The sequence below is a fragment of the Brachyhypopomus gauderio genome, chromosome 11 (assembly GCF_052324685.1).
Source record: "Brachyhypopomus gauderio isolate BG-103 chromosome 11, BGAUD_0.2, whole genome shotgun sequence".
Classification (NCBI taxonomy): domain Eukaryota; kingdom Metazoa; phylum Chordata; class Actinopteri; order Gymnotiformes; family Hypopomidae; genus Brachyhypopomus; species Brachyhypopomus gauderio.
Window position 1 is genome coordinate 15114779 of NC_135221.1, and position 19272 is coordinate 15134050.

Below are 19272 nucleotides of genomic sequence, written 5' to 3' on the forward strand. Positions count from 1 at the left end.
GTACAGAATATTCCGGGAGGTCACGTGTTGTTCCTAACAATATAATATATAGATATTAATATATTAGTTATTGATTAGTAGTTTATTAGAGCATAATAGCATGGTATTTCATTGGCTTGGCATCTTATTTTTAATGCTGAAAATAAAAATAAACAGAGTAGGTGTGACGAAAGGGAGGCAGACACAATCACTGAGAAGAGTGATATTTATTAAAGAACCAATCAGGGTCATATATAGAGTCTCTATACCCAACTTAATAAAACATAATAATTAATATAACAAGTAATGCACTGTAGGAAAACCTTTTAAACTTATTTAAAATAAAGAAAAGATTAATTGTACTGGCATCACAGAATAGCTTGTAGGTAGTTTGCTGGGTAGTTTGTGAAGATGTACGAAAATAAAATTCATCAGCATCCCCAAACTTCTTTATCCAAACATCAACTTAAACCACACATTAGCAATAATGAAACACATTAACAATAAAACACATTAGCAATAACGAAACAGTAGGACTCACAGGGATGAATCCTAAAGACGTAATGAACCCAGATTATACCCAGATTATATACAGATTTACACAGCCTGCTTCCTTACTACCTCAGTTTTATTCTGTTGAGCCAGCAGGGTTCGCTAAACCCAAAGTCCACAGTTATATGTGCATATGTGCAGTGCTCATGTGGTATTGAAGTATGTGCAGTTTCACATCATTTAGCTGCTCATCTTCAGTGTGTGGAGGATGTTGGGTTTCCACTTGCAGGTGCTTAATTCCTCTGGTCCACTGCTTTCATGTAGGCATTGACATGGTTAGAGGCAGGATCCATACAGATCCGCTTTCCACTAACCATCTTAAAGCTGGAACACAGATAAAGACAACAATTTTCTGTTAATACAGCAGGTCGGGACTAACTCATCCAAGATGGTGAAAGTGTATCTGTGTATGTAAATCACAGCAAACATTCCAGAACTACATGACACAGTCAGTAATAATTGCCTGTGGAAGATTCTCCCACTGGGTTTAATGTGAGTGTAAAATCAGCTCTTAATGGTGTTGTTACAGTATCTTCACTACAGCGTTTCAGCAGGAAGTCCAGACCTGATTCCATAAATGGTTCCTAGATACAGTGTGTGGACTGTTACATATATGAAGGGATGTAGCAGGTGTGTGGGGGCCTCTCAGAGCAGGTGATACTCACACCACAGCTTTGTTGGCACATCTGCTGTCAGTCCTGCTGTAGGACACAATGTGTCTGAGGGGCAACTTCATCTGAGACACTCCAAGACAGCAGCTGACAGGGTTTAGAGCTTCAGGACCTAGAAGGCATCAGCAAACAGTTATAAAGTGACTCACAACAGTGAGAGATAGTACCACTCTGAAGAGCCCATCATTAGGTCTAGTACGTTCCAGTGATGATTCCTTGGGAAAGACTCCTACCACTACATTCACCTCCCTGGACAGTCATTGTGGATAAGAGTGTCTGTCAAATGTGTAAGAAATGCATCATGTAACAGAGATGGAGACTCACCACTAGACAGAGATGGAGACTCACCACTAGAGACCAGCTGGAGAGAGCAGAGCAGCATCACAAACAGCAGAGCAGACAGCTTCATCGTTCTAGCAGAATGGTTGATTTCACACACAGAGACTGTGAGGGCAGAGAGGTCCTTGTACCACAGGACAGAGGAGAGGAGTGAGAGAGGAGAGGAGTGAGGGCTCATTTATACACAGATGGAGCTGCTTGTCTGAAATCCCCAACATTTCTAATTTGAAACAGGTTTCCACTGTATAAACTTTCTGCTGAGTAATATTTGCTGCTGAGGTTCCTCTTCACACTTCTGTGTGGTGACACCATGTCTACTATTTACAGACCACTTAGAATTTACCCCAAGAAACGGAAATGCACATCCGTCATCATGAGAAATAAAAGACTGATAGGCCGTTTAGAATTATATGACTGTTACACAGATAGGCGGTGGATGTTGATAAAGGAATAAAAACCTGCTATCATGTTCTCATTACCATTCTGTGGCAATAACACCAGCTTTATATAATTTATCTTTTATTTGGTTTAATAATCATATTGAAGCAGTTCGGTAAATGAGGCACAAACTGCTTAATCTAAAAATCTAAAGGAGGGAAACTTTATTGACAACGCAACTGAACAATAGCACTGTCCGCTCTCTAACCTCTTTCCCACTAACCTGCTGCACCCCTGACCCGCACAGCCCCCCCCCAGTGTCACTTAAAGGGCTAAGACTCCTTGAGTGGCCAAGTGCCTGTCCATTAGGGAATTCGCTGTGAGGAGTAGTAGTTGCTACAATATCACATCATTTAGGATTTATTACATTTGTTTTGTTCACTTTTCCCCATTAACCCCTTCAGACCCGAATTATGTTCCAGTAATGAAAAAAAATATACGAATGCAATTTTCTGTCTGTAATGAACTCCAAAACAAGAATCAGTAAAAAAAAATTTAATATAATACTTTTATAGTATTTTTTTTTTATGTCCACTGCAGTGGACGGTGGGTCTTAACAGTTGTAAAGCAATGCTATATCATATGTATAATTTTATGGTTTGTTTGTTATTCTTTTTGAAAATAAACCTGATCAATAGACTAAAAATGCTATCCAAGTTTTGGGAACATCTGTTATTATGAAAAATAATATATATAACATATAACAAGGAGAAATTAGTTGAAATTATGGTTGCATGTACGATTCCCAGTACATTCGCAAACCTCAGAACTCCCATTGCAATGTGCAAGCCAACAAAGGCTTCTATTTCATGCACTGATGCCTGTTTGTAGCCCCTCACAGCAGTTTGTTCAGCATAGACATTTGTCATGGTGGTCATCAGCTCAAACATCTCTTGTGGAACGTATCATTTGAAGTAAGCATATGGAGTTAATGGTTCAGTGATGTTTGTGATAGGATCTTCCCAAGTAGACGCCACTGGCCACTGGACATTGGACAGGTTAGCATAAGGATCACCTTCACAATATAAAACAATTTCTTCCTCATTTTCCTTCCCTGATCCTTCCTCATCATTTACTGTCTCAAGAACAACTTCTTGCCCCATTAGTGGTACTTACTCATCTCCTGGAATCAATAATTAAAAGTAGCTATGTTCATACATTGTGTTATGGACAACAATGGGAGTGTTGGAGTACCTGTATTTAACAGATAGCTACGTTTACCTACTCTTGAGAGACTTGCACTCTCTGCATCTTCACCATCATCACTATCCAAACTTTCAATTTCTGATATATTTCCGCTGTCAATTAACATCATGTGCAGTGTACTCTGTGGAATAAATATTTTTATCTTATTTTACACTGTATTTAACAGATTATTTGTCTGTATACACTGCAATTGCAAAAGAAAAGTTTTAACAGCAGCACTAAAAAGCATGCTTGAATTATATACATTAAAACCCACTGTCCACTGTGATGGACAACAAGATTTTAAAAAATCCTGTGTTTAACTTTATGATTTTACAATTGATATTGAACATTTAATTTCACAAACTACCCCTTAAGTGTAAAATTAACTCATAACATTGAGGATAAAGTGTTCTAAATCGGATAAAAGTAGTTAAAATGAACCCTTACTCTGCCTCTTTGGCTGGGGTGCTGCCATTGCTAACTTCAGTGTGGTTTTTTTTGGCTCCTATAGCAATGGACAGGGCTAATGTGTTATTTGATTGGTTGGTAAAGGTCTATTCTGACTGTTAACAGATTTTAATTGGTCTATTGTACAACAAATCATAAAAAAGAGAAGAAAACATGTGATGTCCATTGCAGTGGACGCAGGGTCTGAAAGGGTTAAAAAAAAAACAAACTCAACAATTTCTCCATCCTCCCTGATCTCCTCGATCAGTCCCTTCTAGAATTTGTTGTGTCTACTTGTTAAAAGGCCTCTGTCTTCATACTGATTCCAAAACAATGGAATATCTCAACATGAATGACTGTAGATGTGAGTAAGTACAGACCTGTAGTCATGAAGAGCTTTGAGAGGCGTAAACTGCAGATCTTCATCATCCTGACTGACAGCTTCTAGGAACCTCAGCATTCACACACAGAGCTAACAGACCTGTACATGATGTTGGTGATCTATACATACATCCTAACATACCTGAACAACCTTCACTCACCTCAGTACACACAGAAAAAATAGATGTATTGCTTGAAATGGAAGAAGAGACTCCATGTGTTTACACAATCACTTTCCCTGTGTTTACACAATCACTCTCCCTGTGTTTACACAATCACTGTCCCTGTGTTTATACAATCACTCTCCCTGTGTTTACACAATCACTCTCCCTGTGTTCACACAATTACTCTCTCTGTGATATGGTGATTCACATGAAGATGTCATGTATGGACCCGTCCTCATATTATAAATCATGTTGAAAGTGTCAACAGTGTCAGACCAAAGTGATGTTGAAACACTAAATGTGTACACATCTGCTCTAGGGTTCATCCTCTAAAAATGATCTATTTCAGTGGTGGAAGACTTTTTCAGGTATTGCCGGTAAAAGCTTCTGTTTAGATCTTCAACGTTGTGAACTGTATCAGTCAGGAGAGATGATCATGGATGGATGTAGTAGAGTCTCTAGACACTAGTGTAAATGATCACAGTTGTTATCCATACACAAGGATTGGAAAAAAAGGTTTTGAAATTAATGCTTGTCTTGAGTTCATATCTAGGTAGTTTTTGACATTTTGGATCTCCTGTAAGAATGAACCCCTACACTGTGTCGGTACCATGGGACACAAGTAAATCATCAGTAAACTTAGCTTACTGGTGTGTTAGTTGTGTTTAGTTTGTGGTTGTGTGAAGGACCACACTGATGTTGAGGTGGTGATGGCATTAATAACGTTCATCTCCAAAACCACAGACGGTTTCTGAGAGATTCACAGTGGGGTTGGAAGTCCCTGAAATCTGAACCTCATATTCAACCCCCCCCCCCCACACACACACACACACACACACACACACACCAGCAGAGGTACTTTCATTTCTGTACACAAAAATAACAACAGGGTGAGAATGTCATTAATTCTGAAAAACTATGCTTGCACCTCTTTCACACACGTACACACAAAGGAAGTGAGAGTGCATGAACTGAGACTGCGTGTATCTTTCGAGGAAAAGTTGTACTTCCTGATTCCACGTTGTTCACATTCTCAAATCACTTCACACGTCTGCAATGCAACTGGTGCTCAGTTTCTCAACAATGTATTCACTACACATGAGCTGTAGTCATTACACCTGAGCTTTACTTCACTTAAACCATAGACCATAAACTGATTTGATCATAAGCTGACATTCAGTGTTTAAAGGCAAGTTAAGACTAGGTTATTTTCATAGTAGCAAGATTCAAGATTTTTATTAAAAAACTGTCACGGTACAGACCCAGACCCCTCCCTTCTGTGGCCTCTGTCTCCTGGTTCTGGGTCATTCCAAGGTGCACCAGTGGGGGGAGATCCAGTGATGATGAACCTGCAGAATGGACATTAATCAGTATGCATACTTAGTTTTAAAATCACTTAAAGGGACAATGAGGTGATCATCACTATTATTTGTGGTGATATAAGAACTGTCATGCACACACCTCACTCATATAAGCTGTGTGTTTAAATGTTTCCCTTACCTATACCTATACCCCCAAGGTGGTAGAGCCTTATCTGTGTGGTGAGGGGGGGGTACTTGCTGGGTAAGGGGTGAGCTAATGGTCCCCTCGTTTTTAAAACTCATGCTGGCTTGTCTGCAAATAAAAAACACCTTTGAGCACTGAATAAGACTCATGGAGACATTTCTGGGAAGCCTACTAACCTCTATGCCTGCTCATTTCCTCCGGCTACACAGCAATATAAAAGTACAGTATTGTGCAGTGCTACAGGATCTGAGGTACAGAGAGAATACTGTTCACCCTGAGCCAAATACCTGGATAATTAAGAACGTCTGAAGCCTGTAGCCTATGTCAGGACCTGAGAATGGGGGTGTGTTGTCTTCTTTTGACTTAATAACGGATGTGATGTGTCCCTTCTTTTGACTTAATAATGGGGTGATGTGTCCCTTCTATTGACTTAATAATGGGGTGATGTGTCCCTTCTATTGACTTAATAATGGGGTGATGTGTCCCTTCTATTGACTTAATAATGGGGTGATGTGTCCCTTCTATTGACTTAATAACGGATGTGATGTGTTATCTTCCTTTGACTTAATAATGGGGTGATGTGTCCCTTCTATTGACTTAATAATGGGGTGATGTGTCCCTTCTATTGACTTAATAATGGGGTGATGTGTCCCTTCTATTGACTTAATAATGGGGTGATGTGTCCCTTCTATTGACTTAATAACGGATGTGATGTGTTATCTTCCTTTGACTTAATAATGGGGTGATGTGTCCCTTCTATTGACTTAATAATGGGGTGATGTGTCCCTTCTATTGACTTAATAACGGATGTGATGTGTTATCTTCCTTTGACTTAATAATGGGGTGATGTGTCCCTTCTATTGACTTAATAATGGGGTGATGTGTCCCTTCTATTGACTTAATAATGGGGTGATGTGTCCCTTCTATTGACTTAATAATGGATGTGATGTGTTCTCTTCTTTTGCTCCCCAGTGAGAGCTTTGGCAGCTGTGTTTTGATTGTGTGATTATCTGTTTGGTTGTGTTTTTGGGGAGTCCTGTTAGGAGGCCATGACCATAATGAACCCTGCTTGAGATAAAAGCATGAGTGAGTTTCTCTAGGTCTGGTTTTGTCAGGAAATCTTTGATCTTGTTCATGTTAAGATGAACATACAGTCTTAGTACGACTAGACCAAAATCCTAAACAGTCCTAAAACTAAACAGCTCTAAGAAAAGAGTAGAAATCTTGTTATTACTTAAGAGTTGCATCCAGATTTTTCTTTTTTTAATAGAAGCTTCACATCTGTAGATTTTAATCATTTTGGAAAAAGACCCTAAAAATCCAAAATATATTCATTTGATGCACTGTAAGGTCCCAGAGTATTCAAAGGAATTTGTCAGGAACATACAGCAAGGTCCTGCTTTCAAATACTTAAGCTTAGAGTCAGAGTTAGAGTTAGAGTGAGGGTTAGAGTTAGGATTAGAGTTAGAGTTAGAGTTAGGGTTTTGAGGTATTTAAAAATAATATTTGTAGGCAGAAAGGCTTGAGCACTGAATAAGAAACAATAATATTAAATCTAAGGTAAAATATAAGAATTGAGATATAAAACATAGTCTGTCTAGGCTGCTGGATACAGAACAAAGGTTTCAGCAGGACCTTAGCAGGACCTCAGCTGGGCCTCAGCAGGACCACGGTCGGTCCTGGTGTAGTCCTCAAGGCCACTATGCAAATACACAATGGACCAGACCAGAACATTCTCAGTGGACAATCCAGAATGCCCCCACACTCCAGAATGTTCCCAGTGGACCAGTCCAGAATGTCCCCACAATCCAGAATGCCCCCACACTCCAGAATGTTCCCAGTGGACCAGTCCAGAATGTCCCCACAATCCAGAATGTCCCCACAATCCAGAATGCCCCCACACTCCAGAATGTTCCCAGTGGACCAGTCCAGAATGTCCCCACAATCCAGAATGTCCCCACAATCTGCTGGATACAGAACAAAGGTGTCAGCAGGACCTTAGCAGGACCTCAGCTGGGCCTCAGCAGGACCACGGTCGGTCCTGGTGTAGTCCTCAAGGCCACTATGCAAATACACAATGGACCAGACCAGAACATTCTCAGTGGACAATCCAGAATGCCCCCACAGTCCAGAATGTTCCCAGTGGACCAGTCCAGAATGTCCCCACAATCCAGAATGTCCCTACAGTCCATGGCTTCACTACTACAGTAGTAGGAATAAATGTACCACCTTATCAATGCTGGAGGGTGCTGAGGAACAGCATCTATGTTAAAAGGTTGATTTTGTTCATCAATGAGACTGTAATAGGGAAAAACAACCTTGTTGCCACAAGCCACACTCATGTTTAAAAGAAGGTGGGGCAATTGTGTAAATACCTCTGAAAAATGTTTTTTTTTAAAGAACTTAGTTCTTTGTGTGCCTTTCAAGCATTCTCTGGAGAGGTAATTCTCTGAAGAGGTACTTCTTTGGAGGGGGTAATTCTCTGAAGAGCTTATTCTCTGGAGGGTGTCTCGGTGATCTCCAATAAAGCATCTGCATTTTATTTTTGGATAAGTTTATAACTTTGATACTGGTAAATTTGATGTAGGATGTACAAACAACATTATTGTCATGCACCAGGAAAGGCTTTGATTGGATCAGATCAGGAAAGGTTTTGATTGGATCAGATTAGGAAAGGCTTTCATTGGATCAGATCAGGAAAGGCTTTGATTGGTTCAAGTGCAAGTGCAATATAATTCAGATTTATGGTTCTGATGGGATAAATGGTGCTGTTTCTCTAATATCCATTGCACAGCACAGTACAACTCAGTACGAACAAGAAAACAAAGGAGTGCAGCGTGTGGCAGAAATATACGCCTGAAGCACAAAAGTCACTGAATTTGGCGTTGCACGAGTAGCAGCGGTAGAAGTCACATGCAGGACTCACTCTGAGTAGTGCAAGGAATGCACAGCACTTAAATCGAGGAGTGAGATGATGAGGAACATCATGTGGAACAGGTGCAGGTGATTAGTGAATATGTGGGTGGATTTGACTGTGGGAGTTAAGGGGAAAAGTGGAGTGTGGTGAAGTGGGCGGCTCCCCTGTGGGGCTGACCCCGCCTACAGTGACAATGGTGAACCTCTTTAAAATTACCTTTATATTTATATTCACCCTACCAGTCAAACGTTTGGACACATCTGACTGAATGCATATTCTGAATAACAAAGAAGCCATTTTAATCTAATGGGTTATGCTTAAATTCACTTATAAGACAGAGTTTAGCTATATAAAAAATATAATTAGAGAATAGTGTTATTTTATATATGAATTCATTCTCAACACACACACACACACACCCAACAAACACATTTCAGAACTTTAGTTCCTCACTCTACAAGTGCTTTGCATATGTGAGAATGTCTTCAAAACTGATGAAAAATCATCATGGCTGGCTGCTTCAGCTGTTGAACACCAAGAGCATGCAAAGCTGCCATCAAAATATAGGATAGTTATTTCAACAAATGTAATATATATAATGAACCAACCAGGCAGACAAGGATCCAAATGTGGAATATAGTCGCTTTTATTAAAGACGTGAATACAGAGCACTAGAATGGGCGAATAACTCCGCTGAGCGTGTGTGGTGTATGGGTGCTGTAGATGAGGTCAGGACGGTCCAGGGTCACGCCGGGTAGACAGAAGGCTGAAAGTACACTGGGACTAGGTAGAGAACGAGGTCTGGAAGGAGAGCAGAGGTCAGTACACAGGAGGGCAATCGCAGGGACAAAACGCTTGGTATGTAGCATAGCAACAATACTTTGCAACTGTGACGCTGGCGTGTTGGTGGAAGGAGGAGACACGACTAGCGTCTTGTGGTGAACAGTGAACATTTATTCTCTCTCTCATATACGTGAAGCTCCGGGTGGAGCGCGAGCAGCACAAACACAACACTCGCGCTGACACGAAACTTTAGACAAAGACGAGCACACGACACCGCGCGAACGCACATTAAATAGGTGAATAACACAGACCCACGTGACCTCGAGACAAGGCACAGGTGTAACAAACGAACACACTCACAAACAACCCACACCCACGGAACTACTAACATGGACATAACTGCACGCAGACGACATCATGACACGCCCACAGGGAAGGGTCCGGAGCTGTTCCGTAACAGAACCCCCCGCCAGGGGCTCGCTACTCCCGGAGCATCCCGCGCAGCGGGAAAGCCCCGAACCAATACCGACGGGCAGGTCCGGAGCCACCGGGATCACGAGCCTCCGAGAGCCGTCACCCCCGACGGCGGGAACCGCCGTGGACCGCTCTAACACACCCTCCCTGGGAAGACAGGGGAAAATACATTAAACAAAGGCACAAGCACAACCACGCACACCGGAACACTGAACATAAAGGGCACAAAAGGGAACAGGGGGTTCGGGAGAAACACGGGGGCTGACAAACAAACAGGGACAGGCAGCCATGACAATGGTTGAACCGCCTGCCAAAGCGCTAGTGGTGGCGCTACCCCTCCAGGAAACGCTGGAGGTGCGGGCGCAGCGGACGGAACCGGCGGCGGAGTCCCTCCAGTCCTCGGCGCCGCGCCTCCAGCGCGCGTTGCACCCCTCGGTGCGCTCTTGGTCCTTGCGCCCGGGGTTTTCTCCCGAGGAGCGGCGTCCCTCTCCTTGGGCTTCGCCGGAACCGGGACTCTGCGCCGCACGCCGGCGGGCTTCCACAGCGTCTCTCTAGGCGCATCGATGCCCTTCCTTGGCCCACTGGCCGCGCCGTCTCCCTTTGGCGGTACTGGGATCACCAACGCGTCAGCCCTCGACGTCTCCATCGGCTCCTCCTCCTCCGAGACACTCCGGTCCAGGGACATGGGTTCCTCCGAAGCGGGGTAGCACGACCAGCTCATGCTGCTCCTCACCGACGGGGAACGCGAGACCTCCCTGCCTGGCGGACACCCCTTCTCCTTCAGCACGGTGTCCGTCAAGCCCACCGAGACGCTGTCCTCTCCCTCGCTCCCGCTGTTGAACCCAGAAAGGGTCGAGCGAACAGACAGAGGTGGACTGGCGCTGTCCCTCCCCCCGTAATACACCGTCGTCTCGGAGTACAGGGACGGAGGGGGACTGACGTTCCTCCCCTCTCCGTAGTACACCGTAGACTCGGAGTGTACGGACGGGGGAGGGCTGACGTCATCCTCTGCTTTCTTAGGGTTGATCTCGTGCTCCTCATCTGACGTCTGAGGAGCCTCTGACGTGGGGGAAGGGCAGCTGACTTCGCCCTCGCTCTCCTCGTCAGAAAACACGGAGGGGGGGGGGACTCTGTTCCTCTCCGGGTTTCTCACTCCCGAACTCGTGCTCAGGAGGAGTGAGGGCAAGGGCGCCTACGCTCACCACTAGAGGCTCACTGGTCTCCTCCTCCTCGGAGAAGACCAGGAGCTGAGCGCTGTTTTCCTCCTCTTTACTGCTACCCACAGCCATGGGTGGCAGTTCCAGGGACGCGTGGGGGTGTCTCTCCTCCCACATGCGTACCGCGGATCGGCGGAAATGTTCCGCCGCCTCTGCGTCCTCCGTCTCGCGGGCGGCGCAGAGCAGGTAGGAGCAGACGGGGTCCTGCTTCATCTCCTGCTCGGTGACGGAGACCTCGTGGCGCCGGACTGGGGAAGAGCCGTGGTGACGCCGGCTCTTTCTTTTCCCCTTCGGTGCCCGGGTGGCGTATCCTGGCATACGTCCTTTGTACGTGGCTCGTCTTTATGTGACGCTGGCGTGTTGGTGGAAGGAGGAGACACGACTAGCGTCTTGTGGTGAACAGTGAACATTTATTCTCTCTCTCATATACGTGAAGCTCCGGGTGGAGCGCGAGCAGCACAAACACAACACTCGCGCTGACACGAAACTTTAGACAAAGACGAGCACACGACACTGCGCGAACGCACATTAAATAGGTGAATAACACAGACCCACGTGACCTCGAGACAAGGCACAGGTGTAACAAACGAACACGCTCACAAACAACCCACACCCACGGAACTACTAACATGGACATAACTGCACGCAGACGACATCATGACACGCCCACAGGGAAGGGTCCGGAGCTGTTCCGTAACAGCAACCCGGAAGTGAGAGGGGGAAGCTTACGTAGTTGTGAAAAGGTTGGGGTAACGAGCAGCAGGTGTACAGAATATTCCGGGAGGTCACGTGTTGTTCCTAACAATATAATATATAGATATTAATATATTCGTTATTGATTAGTAGTTTATTAGAGCATAATAGCATGGTATTTCATTGGCTTGGCATCTTATGTTTAATGCTGAAAATAAAAATAAACAGAGTAGGTGTGACGAAAGGGAGGCAGACACAATCACTGAGAAGAGTGATATTTATTAAAGAACCAATCAGGGTCATATATAGAGTCTCTATATCCAACTTAATAAAACATAATAATAAATATAACAAGTAATGCACTGTAGGAAAACCTTTTAAACTTATTTAAAATAAAGAAAAGATTAATTGTACTGGCATCACAGAATAGCTTGTAGGTAGTTTGCTGGGTAGTTTGTGAAGATGTAAGAAAATAAAATTAATCAGCATCCCCAAACTTCTTTATCCAAACATCAACTTAAACCACACATTAGCAATAATGAAACACATTAACAATAAAACACATTAGCAATAACGAAACAGTAGGACAGGGATGAATCCTAAAGATGTAATGAACCCAGATTATATACAGATTTACACAGCCTGCTTCCTTACTACCTCAGTTTTATTCTGTTGAGCCAGCAGGGTTCACTAAACCCATAGTCCAAAGTTATATGTGCATATGTGCAGTGCTCATGTGGTATTGAAGTATGTGCAGTTTCACATCATTTAGCTGCTCATCTTCAGTGTGTGGAGGATGTTGGGTTTCCAGGAGCAGATGTGTAATTCCTCTGGTCCACTGCTTTCATGTAGGCATTGACATGGTTAGAGGCAGGATCCATACAGAACTGCTTTCCACTAACCATCTTAAAGCTGGAACACAGATAAAGACAACAATGTTCTGTTAATACAGCAGGTCGGGACTAACTCATCCAAGATGGTGAAAGTGTATCTGTGTATGTAAATCACAGCAAACATTCCTGATCTACATGACACTGTCAGTAATAATTGCCTGTGGAAGATTCTCCCACTGGGTTTAATGTGAGTGTAAAATCAGCTCTTAATGGTGTTGTTACAGTATCTTCACTACAGCGTTTCAGCAGGAAGTCCAGACCTGATTCCATAAATGGTTCCTAGATACAGTGTGTGGACTGTTAAATATATGAAGGCATGTAGCAGGTGTGTGGGGGGCCTCTCAGAGCAGGTGATACTCACATCACAGCTTTGATGGGGCATTTGCTGTCAGTCCAGCTGTAGGACACGATGCGTCTGAGGGGCAACTTCATCTGAGACAGTTCAAAACAGCAGCCATCCACAGGGTTTGTAGCATCAGGAGCTAGAAGGCATCAGCAAACAGTTATAAAGTGATTCACAACAGTGAGAGATGGTACCACTCATTAGGTCCCATCATTAGGTCTAGTACGTTCCAGTGATGATTCCTTGGGAAAGACTCATACCACTACATTCACCTCCCTGGACAGTCATTGTGGATAAGAGTGTCTGTCAAATGTGTAAGAAATGCATCATGTATCAGAGATGGAGACTCACCACTAGAGACCAGCTGGAGAGAGCAGAGCAGCATCACAAACAGCAGAGCAGACAGCTTCATCGTTCTAGCAGAATGGCTGATTTCACACACAGAGAGACTGTGAGGGCAGAGAGGTCCTTGTACCACAGGACAGAGGAGAGGAGTGAGAGAGGAGAGGAGTGAGGGCTCATTTATACGCACAGATGGAGCTTAATGTCTGAAATCCCCAACATTTCTAATTTGAAAGAGGTTTCCACTGTTTAAACTTTCTGCTGAGTAATATTTGCTGCTGAGGTTCCTCTTCACACTTACATCACTTCTGTGTGGTGACACCATGTCTACTATTTACAGACCACTTAGAATTTACCCCAAGAAACGGAAATGCACATCCGTCATCATGAGAAATAAAAGACTGATAGGCCGTTTAAAATTATATGACTGTTACACAGATAGGTGGTGAATGTTGATAAAGGAATAAAAACCTGCTATCATGTTCTCATTACCATTCTGTGGCAATAACACCAGCTTTATATAATTTATCTTTTATTTGGTTTAATAATCATATTGAAGCGGTTCGGGAAATGAGGCACAAACTGCTTAATCTAAAAATCTAGAGGAGGGAAACTTTATTGACAACGCAACTGAACAATAGCACTGTCCGCTCTCTAACCTCTTTCCCACTAACCTGCTGCACCCCTGGCACGCACAGGCGCCGCCGCCCCCCCCCCCCCCCCCCCCACCCCCAGTGTCACTTAAAGGGCTAAGACTCCTTGAGTGGCCAAGTGCCTGTCCATTAGGGAATTCGCTGTGAGGAGTAGTAGTTGCTACAATATCACATCATTTAGGATTTATTACATTTGTTTTGTTCACTTTTCCCCATTAAAAAAAAAACAAACTCAACAATTTCTCCATCCTCCCTGATCTCCTCGATCAGTCCCTTCTAGAATTTGTTGTGTCTACTTGTTAAAAGGCCTCTGTCATCATACTGATTCCAAAACAATGGAATATCTCAACATGAATGACTGTAGATGTGAGTGAGTACAGACCTGTAGTCATGAAGAGCTTTGAGAGGCGTAAACTGCAGCACCTCATCATCCTGACTGACAGCTTCTAGGAACCTCAGCATTCACACACAGAGCTAACAGACCTGTACATGATGTTGGTGACCTATACATACATTCTAACATACCTGGACAACCTTCACACCTTCACCTGTGGGCTCTTTACACATTGTAGCTCCAGTCCAGTCACCCCTGATATTCTTATGAACAAACTGAGACTGTTCACTGTGCTCTTTCCTGTTTGCTACTGTATCCACAACTTCCTTTCCAATAGGAAGCAGTATGTCTTGCTGGGTGTCCAAATGTCAGACCCTCTCTGCCTCAGCAGCAGAGCTCCACAGTCCTGTAAGGAAGCGAGGCGTCTGGTGTCCTGGTGTAGACCTACCGACCTGGAGCAGGACACCCTGGATTGGGAATGAGACAGACACAGCACTGCAGTTATGAAGAAGGAAAAAGTGTATATGTAGAAATATAAAGAAATAGCTTTAGTGTTTAGCTTCATGGAGTCCCAGTATGTGTGTGTGTGTGTGTGTGTGTGTGTGTGTGTGTGTGTGTGTGTGTGTGTGTGTGTGTGTGTGTGTGTGTGTGTGTGTGTGTGTGTGTGTGTGTGTGTGTGTGTGTGTGTAATAATCTCTGTTATTTTTGTGTACAGAAATGAAAGTCCCTCTGCTGATGTGTGTGGAGGATGTGGAGGATGAATATGAGGTGTGATGTTCAGATTCCACTGCTACACAGGGACTTCCAGCCCCACTGTGAGTGTCTTAGAGACCGTCTGTGGTTTTGGAGATGAACGTTATTAATGCCAACACCACCTCAACATCAGTGTGGTCCTTCACACAACCACAAACTAAACACAAATAACACTCCACTCAGATGAGTCTACTGATGTAAATCAGATAACTGATGTTTCATCATTACACATGGAACATTATGTGATCATATGAATGTGGGCCCAGTGTTGTATTTTCACCTACAGTGTTCATTTGTATCCTGTGGTACTGAAACTGTGGGGGTCTGATCAGAGAAGTCTGCTTTAAACTACTGAGTCATAAACACTTTCCAAATAAATATATTGTATTCTGACCCAGACATAACACAAATACAACAAGTACAAGCACATGCAGAATCTTCTCCACTGGCTCTCACTGAGACATCTGAAGATTCCTCAGAACGAGGTGTCTGGTAAGTTCTGGGTAGGTAAATGACAACATTTAATGGTGATATAGAGGAATTAAGAGTGGGTGAGACCATTTAGAAGTGGTCAGACATAGTGAGAAGGTTTCCCTGTGTGAAACTGTTTCAGTAGCTATAGATCAACACAACACGTAAATGTTAGCGTTTCCCTCTCAATCCTGAACTGCATCTTGTTGCAGAGAATGTTTGTGGTAGTTTTCTTGATGTTTAATCTTGTGTTCTACTCTTATCCTGAACTTAAACTGAAAGAAGAGACAATACATTACATTCATCATCAGTGAGAGAACAGATTACAGTAAAGAGAACTCATTAATCTCCAGCTCATTGGCTCCCTCTAATGGCTGTCAGTCATCTGTACGATCTATTCTAGGCGATACAAGCTGTAGCGTAAGCCGCTCTGGGTGACAGTGTGTGTCAAGTGTTGTAAAATTAGATGTATGGAAGTCTTTCATTTACAGGTATAGAACAGGTGTGGCTGTAAAAGTGAGTACTTAGTTATTTTTAACAGTTTCTTAAGACATTGTAGACAAATGATCTATATTTAATAAGCAGTTTAACGGTTGAACAGAACGTACTGCTCTGAAATCTAGTGCCTACTGCTTAAGTACGGCATTTCGGATTCAGCCATGGTTTATGTCATGGTACAGCTCCTGGCCCCTCCCTTTGGGCGTGTGTAGGTGTAGTCTACGTCTGGTTATGTCTATATGTGTGGTTCTATGTGGTGTGTTCATCCATCTCACCTGTGGCTCATCTCATCATCACTTGGGTGTCGTTTAGTTCATCAATATAATATGCATTTACGTAATGTGCCACGCTGGTCTTTGTTTGAGTCTTAATTAATTGTGTGTATGTGTTCTGTATGTGCTTCTCACACATTCACCAGAATAAACCTCTACATATTTAAAAGTGCACTTGCCTTGTCATCCTGCCTTATCTCGCTGTTACAGTTTACACGTATTGACTTGCAAAATTATTGAATAAAGTCTACCTCTTAAAATAAACTTAAATATTTTTTTCTTTATTTACATGTCACTAAAATATTATGACAAGTAACATAAGAAAATGAGCATTTAAAAAGAGAAAAACTAAATGTAGAATTCTACAAAAACAAAAGTTCTTTATGGTCCACAGTTAGATTTGCATAAATACAATGTGCATGTGTTATTGCAACATGTGCAATTTTACATTCTTTAGCTTATTAACTTATCAACAATCTTACGCTGGTCAGAGATAGTCAAAGGGCCGGATGTGGTGGTACAATGCCCAGATCTGCTTTAGCTGCTCATCTTCAGTGTGTGGAGGATGTTGGGTTTCCACTTGCAGGTGCTTAATTCCTCTGGTCCACTGCTTTCATGTAGGCATTGACATGGTTAGAGGCAGGATCCATACAGATCCGCTTTCCACTAACCATCTTAAAGCTGGAACACAGATAAAGACAACAATTTTCTGTTAATACAGCAGGTCGGGACTAACTCATCCAAGATGGTGAAAGTGTATCTGTGTATGTAAATCACAGCAAACATTCCAGAACTACATGACACAGTCAGTAATAATTGCCTGTGGAAGATTCTCCCACTGGGTTTAATGTGAGTGTAAAATCAGCTCTTAATGGTGTTGTTACAGTATCTTCACTACAGCGTTTCAGCAGGAAGTCCAGACCTGATTCCATAAATGGTTCCTAGATACAGTGTGTGGACTGTTACATATATGAAGGGATGTAGCAGGTGTGTGGGGGCCTCTCAGAGCAGGTGATACTCACATCACAGCTTTGATGGAGCATCCGCTGTCAGTCCAGCTGTAGGACACGATGCGTCTGAGGGGCAACTTCATCTGAGACACTCCAGGACAGCAGATGGCAAGGTTAACAGCACTAGGAGCTGGAAGGCATCAGCAAACAGTTACAAAGTGACTCACAACAGTGAGAGATGGTACCACTCTAAAGAGCCCATCATTAGGACTAGTACATTCCAGTGATGATTCCTTGGGAAAGACTCCTACCACTACATTCACCTCCCTGGACAGTCATTGTGGATAAGAGTGTCTGTCAAATGTGTAAGAAATGCATCATGTAACAGAGATGGAGACTCACCACTAGAGACCAGCTGGAGAGAGCAGAGCAGCATCACAAACAGCAGAGCAGACAGCTTCATCGTTCTAGCAGAATGGCTGATTTCACACACAGAGAGACTGTGAGGGCAGAGTGGTCCCTGTACCACAGGACAGAGGAGAGGAGTGAGAGAGGAGAGGAGTGAGGGAGCAGTGACCTGCACCATGTCTTTTATACACTTAGACACTACTGCTCATCAGCCTTTTGGGAATCCCCAGTGGTGCAATAAACACAATAACCAGAATTCCTTGAATATCCAGTAATCTCCCACGCTTCCTGCTGTGATTATGTTTTCTTTTATCGTTTTCATGACATCACTTACAATTTAGAGAGTCAAAGAAATTGATACTCTGCATAAGCCTCTAAAACAAAATACACTATCATATTTCTATAATTACTCTATGATATCACCTGCAATGGTAGCCATTATAGCTGAATATTTTCCACCCTGGCAATTTCACACATAACTATTATGATTACAGTGTTCATTTATTTTAATAATTAAAGGAATATCTAACTTCCTTTTCTCATTATGGCTGTCCCACTAAAAGTAACTCTGTTAAAGTCCACAATGTCCTGAGGTTTAGAAGCATAGAGTTGGATTGGAACAGACAACACTGTAGTTCTGAAGAAGAGAAACTACAGAATATATGGAAAAAGATAAAGAAAAAAGCATTAGCAGTGTTTCACTTTCTACAGACACTGCACCATTCTGTGTGTGTGTGTGTGTGTGCAATAATATTCTCTCTCTCTGTTGTTATTTTTGAGTCCAGAAATGAAAGTCCCTCTGCTGATGTGTGTGGAGGATGTGGAGGACGAATAAGAGGTGTGATGTTCAAATTCCACTGATACACATCACTGTGAGTCCCCCAGAAATGGTCTGTGGTTTTGGAGATGAACGTTATTAATGCCATCACCACCTCAACATCAGTGTGGTCCTTCACACAGCCATAGCCATCCAGTTGGAGTTAGGGTATAAGAATAGCCTACTCCAACCAATACCACAAATGGGAGTGAAACCAGTGAGCTTAGCTCAACACACACCACGAAATGCAACTACACACCACAGGTGCACTCATGGTTGGGTGGTTAGGGAACTGGTCTTGTGACTGGAGGGTTATGGGTTCGACTCTCAGACCTCAGGCCATTACTGAAGTTATAAGGACTAGACACGGGACATATAGTAATGTCTAGTATAGTAATGTCTCTGATCATTTGGCAGTTATCATGGACATTGAAATCCCTTTGCCTATTACAAAAGTTGATCGCCGAATATCTTTTAGAAACCTTAAAAATATTTCGGTCTCAGCTTTCTCGGACAAAGTTGCTAGTGAAATTGCTGTTTGTTCTCCAGATCTGTCTGGTAACGTCTCTGATCAAGTGGCATTCTATAATGATGTGCTTTCCTCCTGCCTGGATCGACTGGCTCCGCTGAGAAGCAAGACTGTGTCATTTCGATATTCTGCACCATGGTATACAACCGAGCTTCACCAAATGAAATCCAGGAAGCGTCAGCTGGAAAGACTATAATAAAACGGGCCTAACAGTACACTGTCAAATGTACACTGATAGTCTCAAACAATATAAGGATGCT

The 19272-nt window shown here is 43.1% G+C and overlaps 2 protein-coding genes across 3 annotated transcripts; both read right to left on the bottom strand.

Moving 5' to 3' along the window:
* Positions 1-282: 282 nt before the first annotated feature.
* LOC143527214 (C-C motif chemokine 13-like) lies at positions 283-1668 on the bottom strand. Of its 2 annotated transcripts, none has more exons than XM_077022261.1 (3): positions 1527-1667; positions 1197-1314; positions 283-855 (listed from the first exon to the last, which is right to left on the bottom strand). In XM_077022261.1, the coding sequence occupies exons 1-3, from the start codon at positions 1609-1611 to the stop codon at positions 765-767; spliced, it is 294 nt and encodes a 97-aa protein (XP_076878376.1). In that variant the 5' UTR covers positions 1612-1667; the 3' UTR covers positions 283-764. The 2 variants fall into 2 exon arrangements, with proteins under 2 accessions (XP_076878376.1, XP_076878377.1); XM_077022262.1 differs by having other exon boundaries at positions 289-855; positions 1551-1668.
* Positions 1669-12524: 10856 nt separating this feature from the next.
* LOC143526563 (uncharacterized) lies at positions 12525-17814 on the bottom strand. The gene is made up of 6 exons (XM_077021035.1): positions 17661-17814; positions 17331-17448; positions 16917-16989; positions 13337-13502; positions 13004-13124; positions 12525-12661 (listed from the first exon to the last, which is right to left on the bottom strand). Exons 1-6 carry the CDS (start codon positions 17719-17721, stop codon positions 12532-12534), a joined length of 669 nt encoding a protein of 222 aa, XP_076877150.1. The 5' UTR covers positions 17722-17814; the 3' UTR covers positions 12525-12531.
* Between the last annotated feature and the right edge of the window lie 1458 nt (positions 17815-19272).

Excerpts from the sequence above, each read along its gene's own strand:
- LOC143527214 (XM_077022261.1), bottom strand. The coding sequence starts at position 1,611 with ATGAAGCTGTCTGCTCTGCTGTTTGTGATGCTGCTCTGCTCTCTCCAG. Across the intron at positions 1,315-1,526 it reads GTCTCCATCTCTGTCTAGTG|GTCCTGAAGCTCTAAACCCT; the intron begins GTGAGTCTCCAT and ends GATGCCTTCTAG. Across the intron at positions 856-1,196 it reads TGTGCCAACAAAGCTGTGGT|CTTTAAGATGGTTAGTGGAA; the intron begins GTGAGTATCACC and ends TCTGTGTTCCAG.
- LOC143526563 (XM_077021035.1), bottom strand. The coding sequence starts at position 17,721 with ATGAAGCTGTCTGCTCTGCTGTTTGTGATGCTGCTCTGCTCTCTCCAG. Across the intron at positions 13,503-16,916 it reads TCAATGCCTACATGAAAGCA|CCCTCACTCCTCTCCTCTCT; the intron begins GTGGACCAGAGG and ends CGTATAAATGAG. Across the intron at positions 12,662-13,003 it reads TGCCCCATCAAAGCTGTGAT|CTTTAAGATGGTTAGTGGAA; the intron begins GTGAGTATCACC and ends TCTGTGTTCCAG.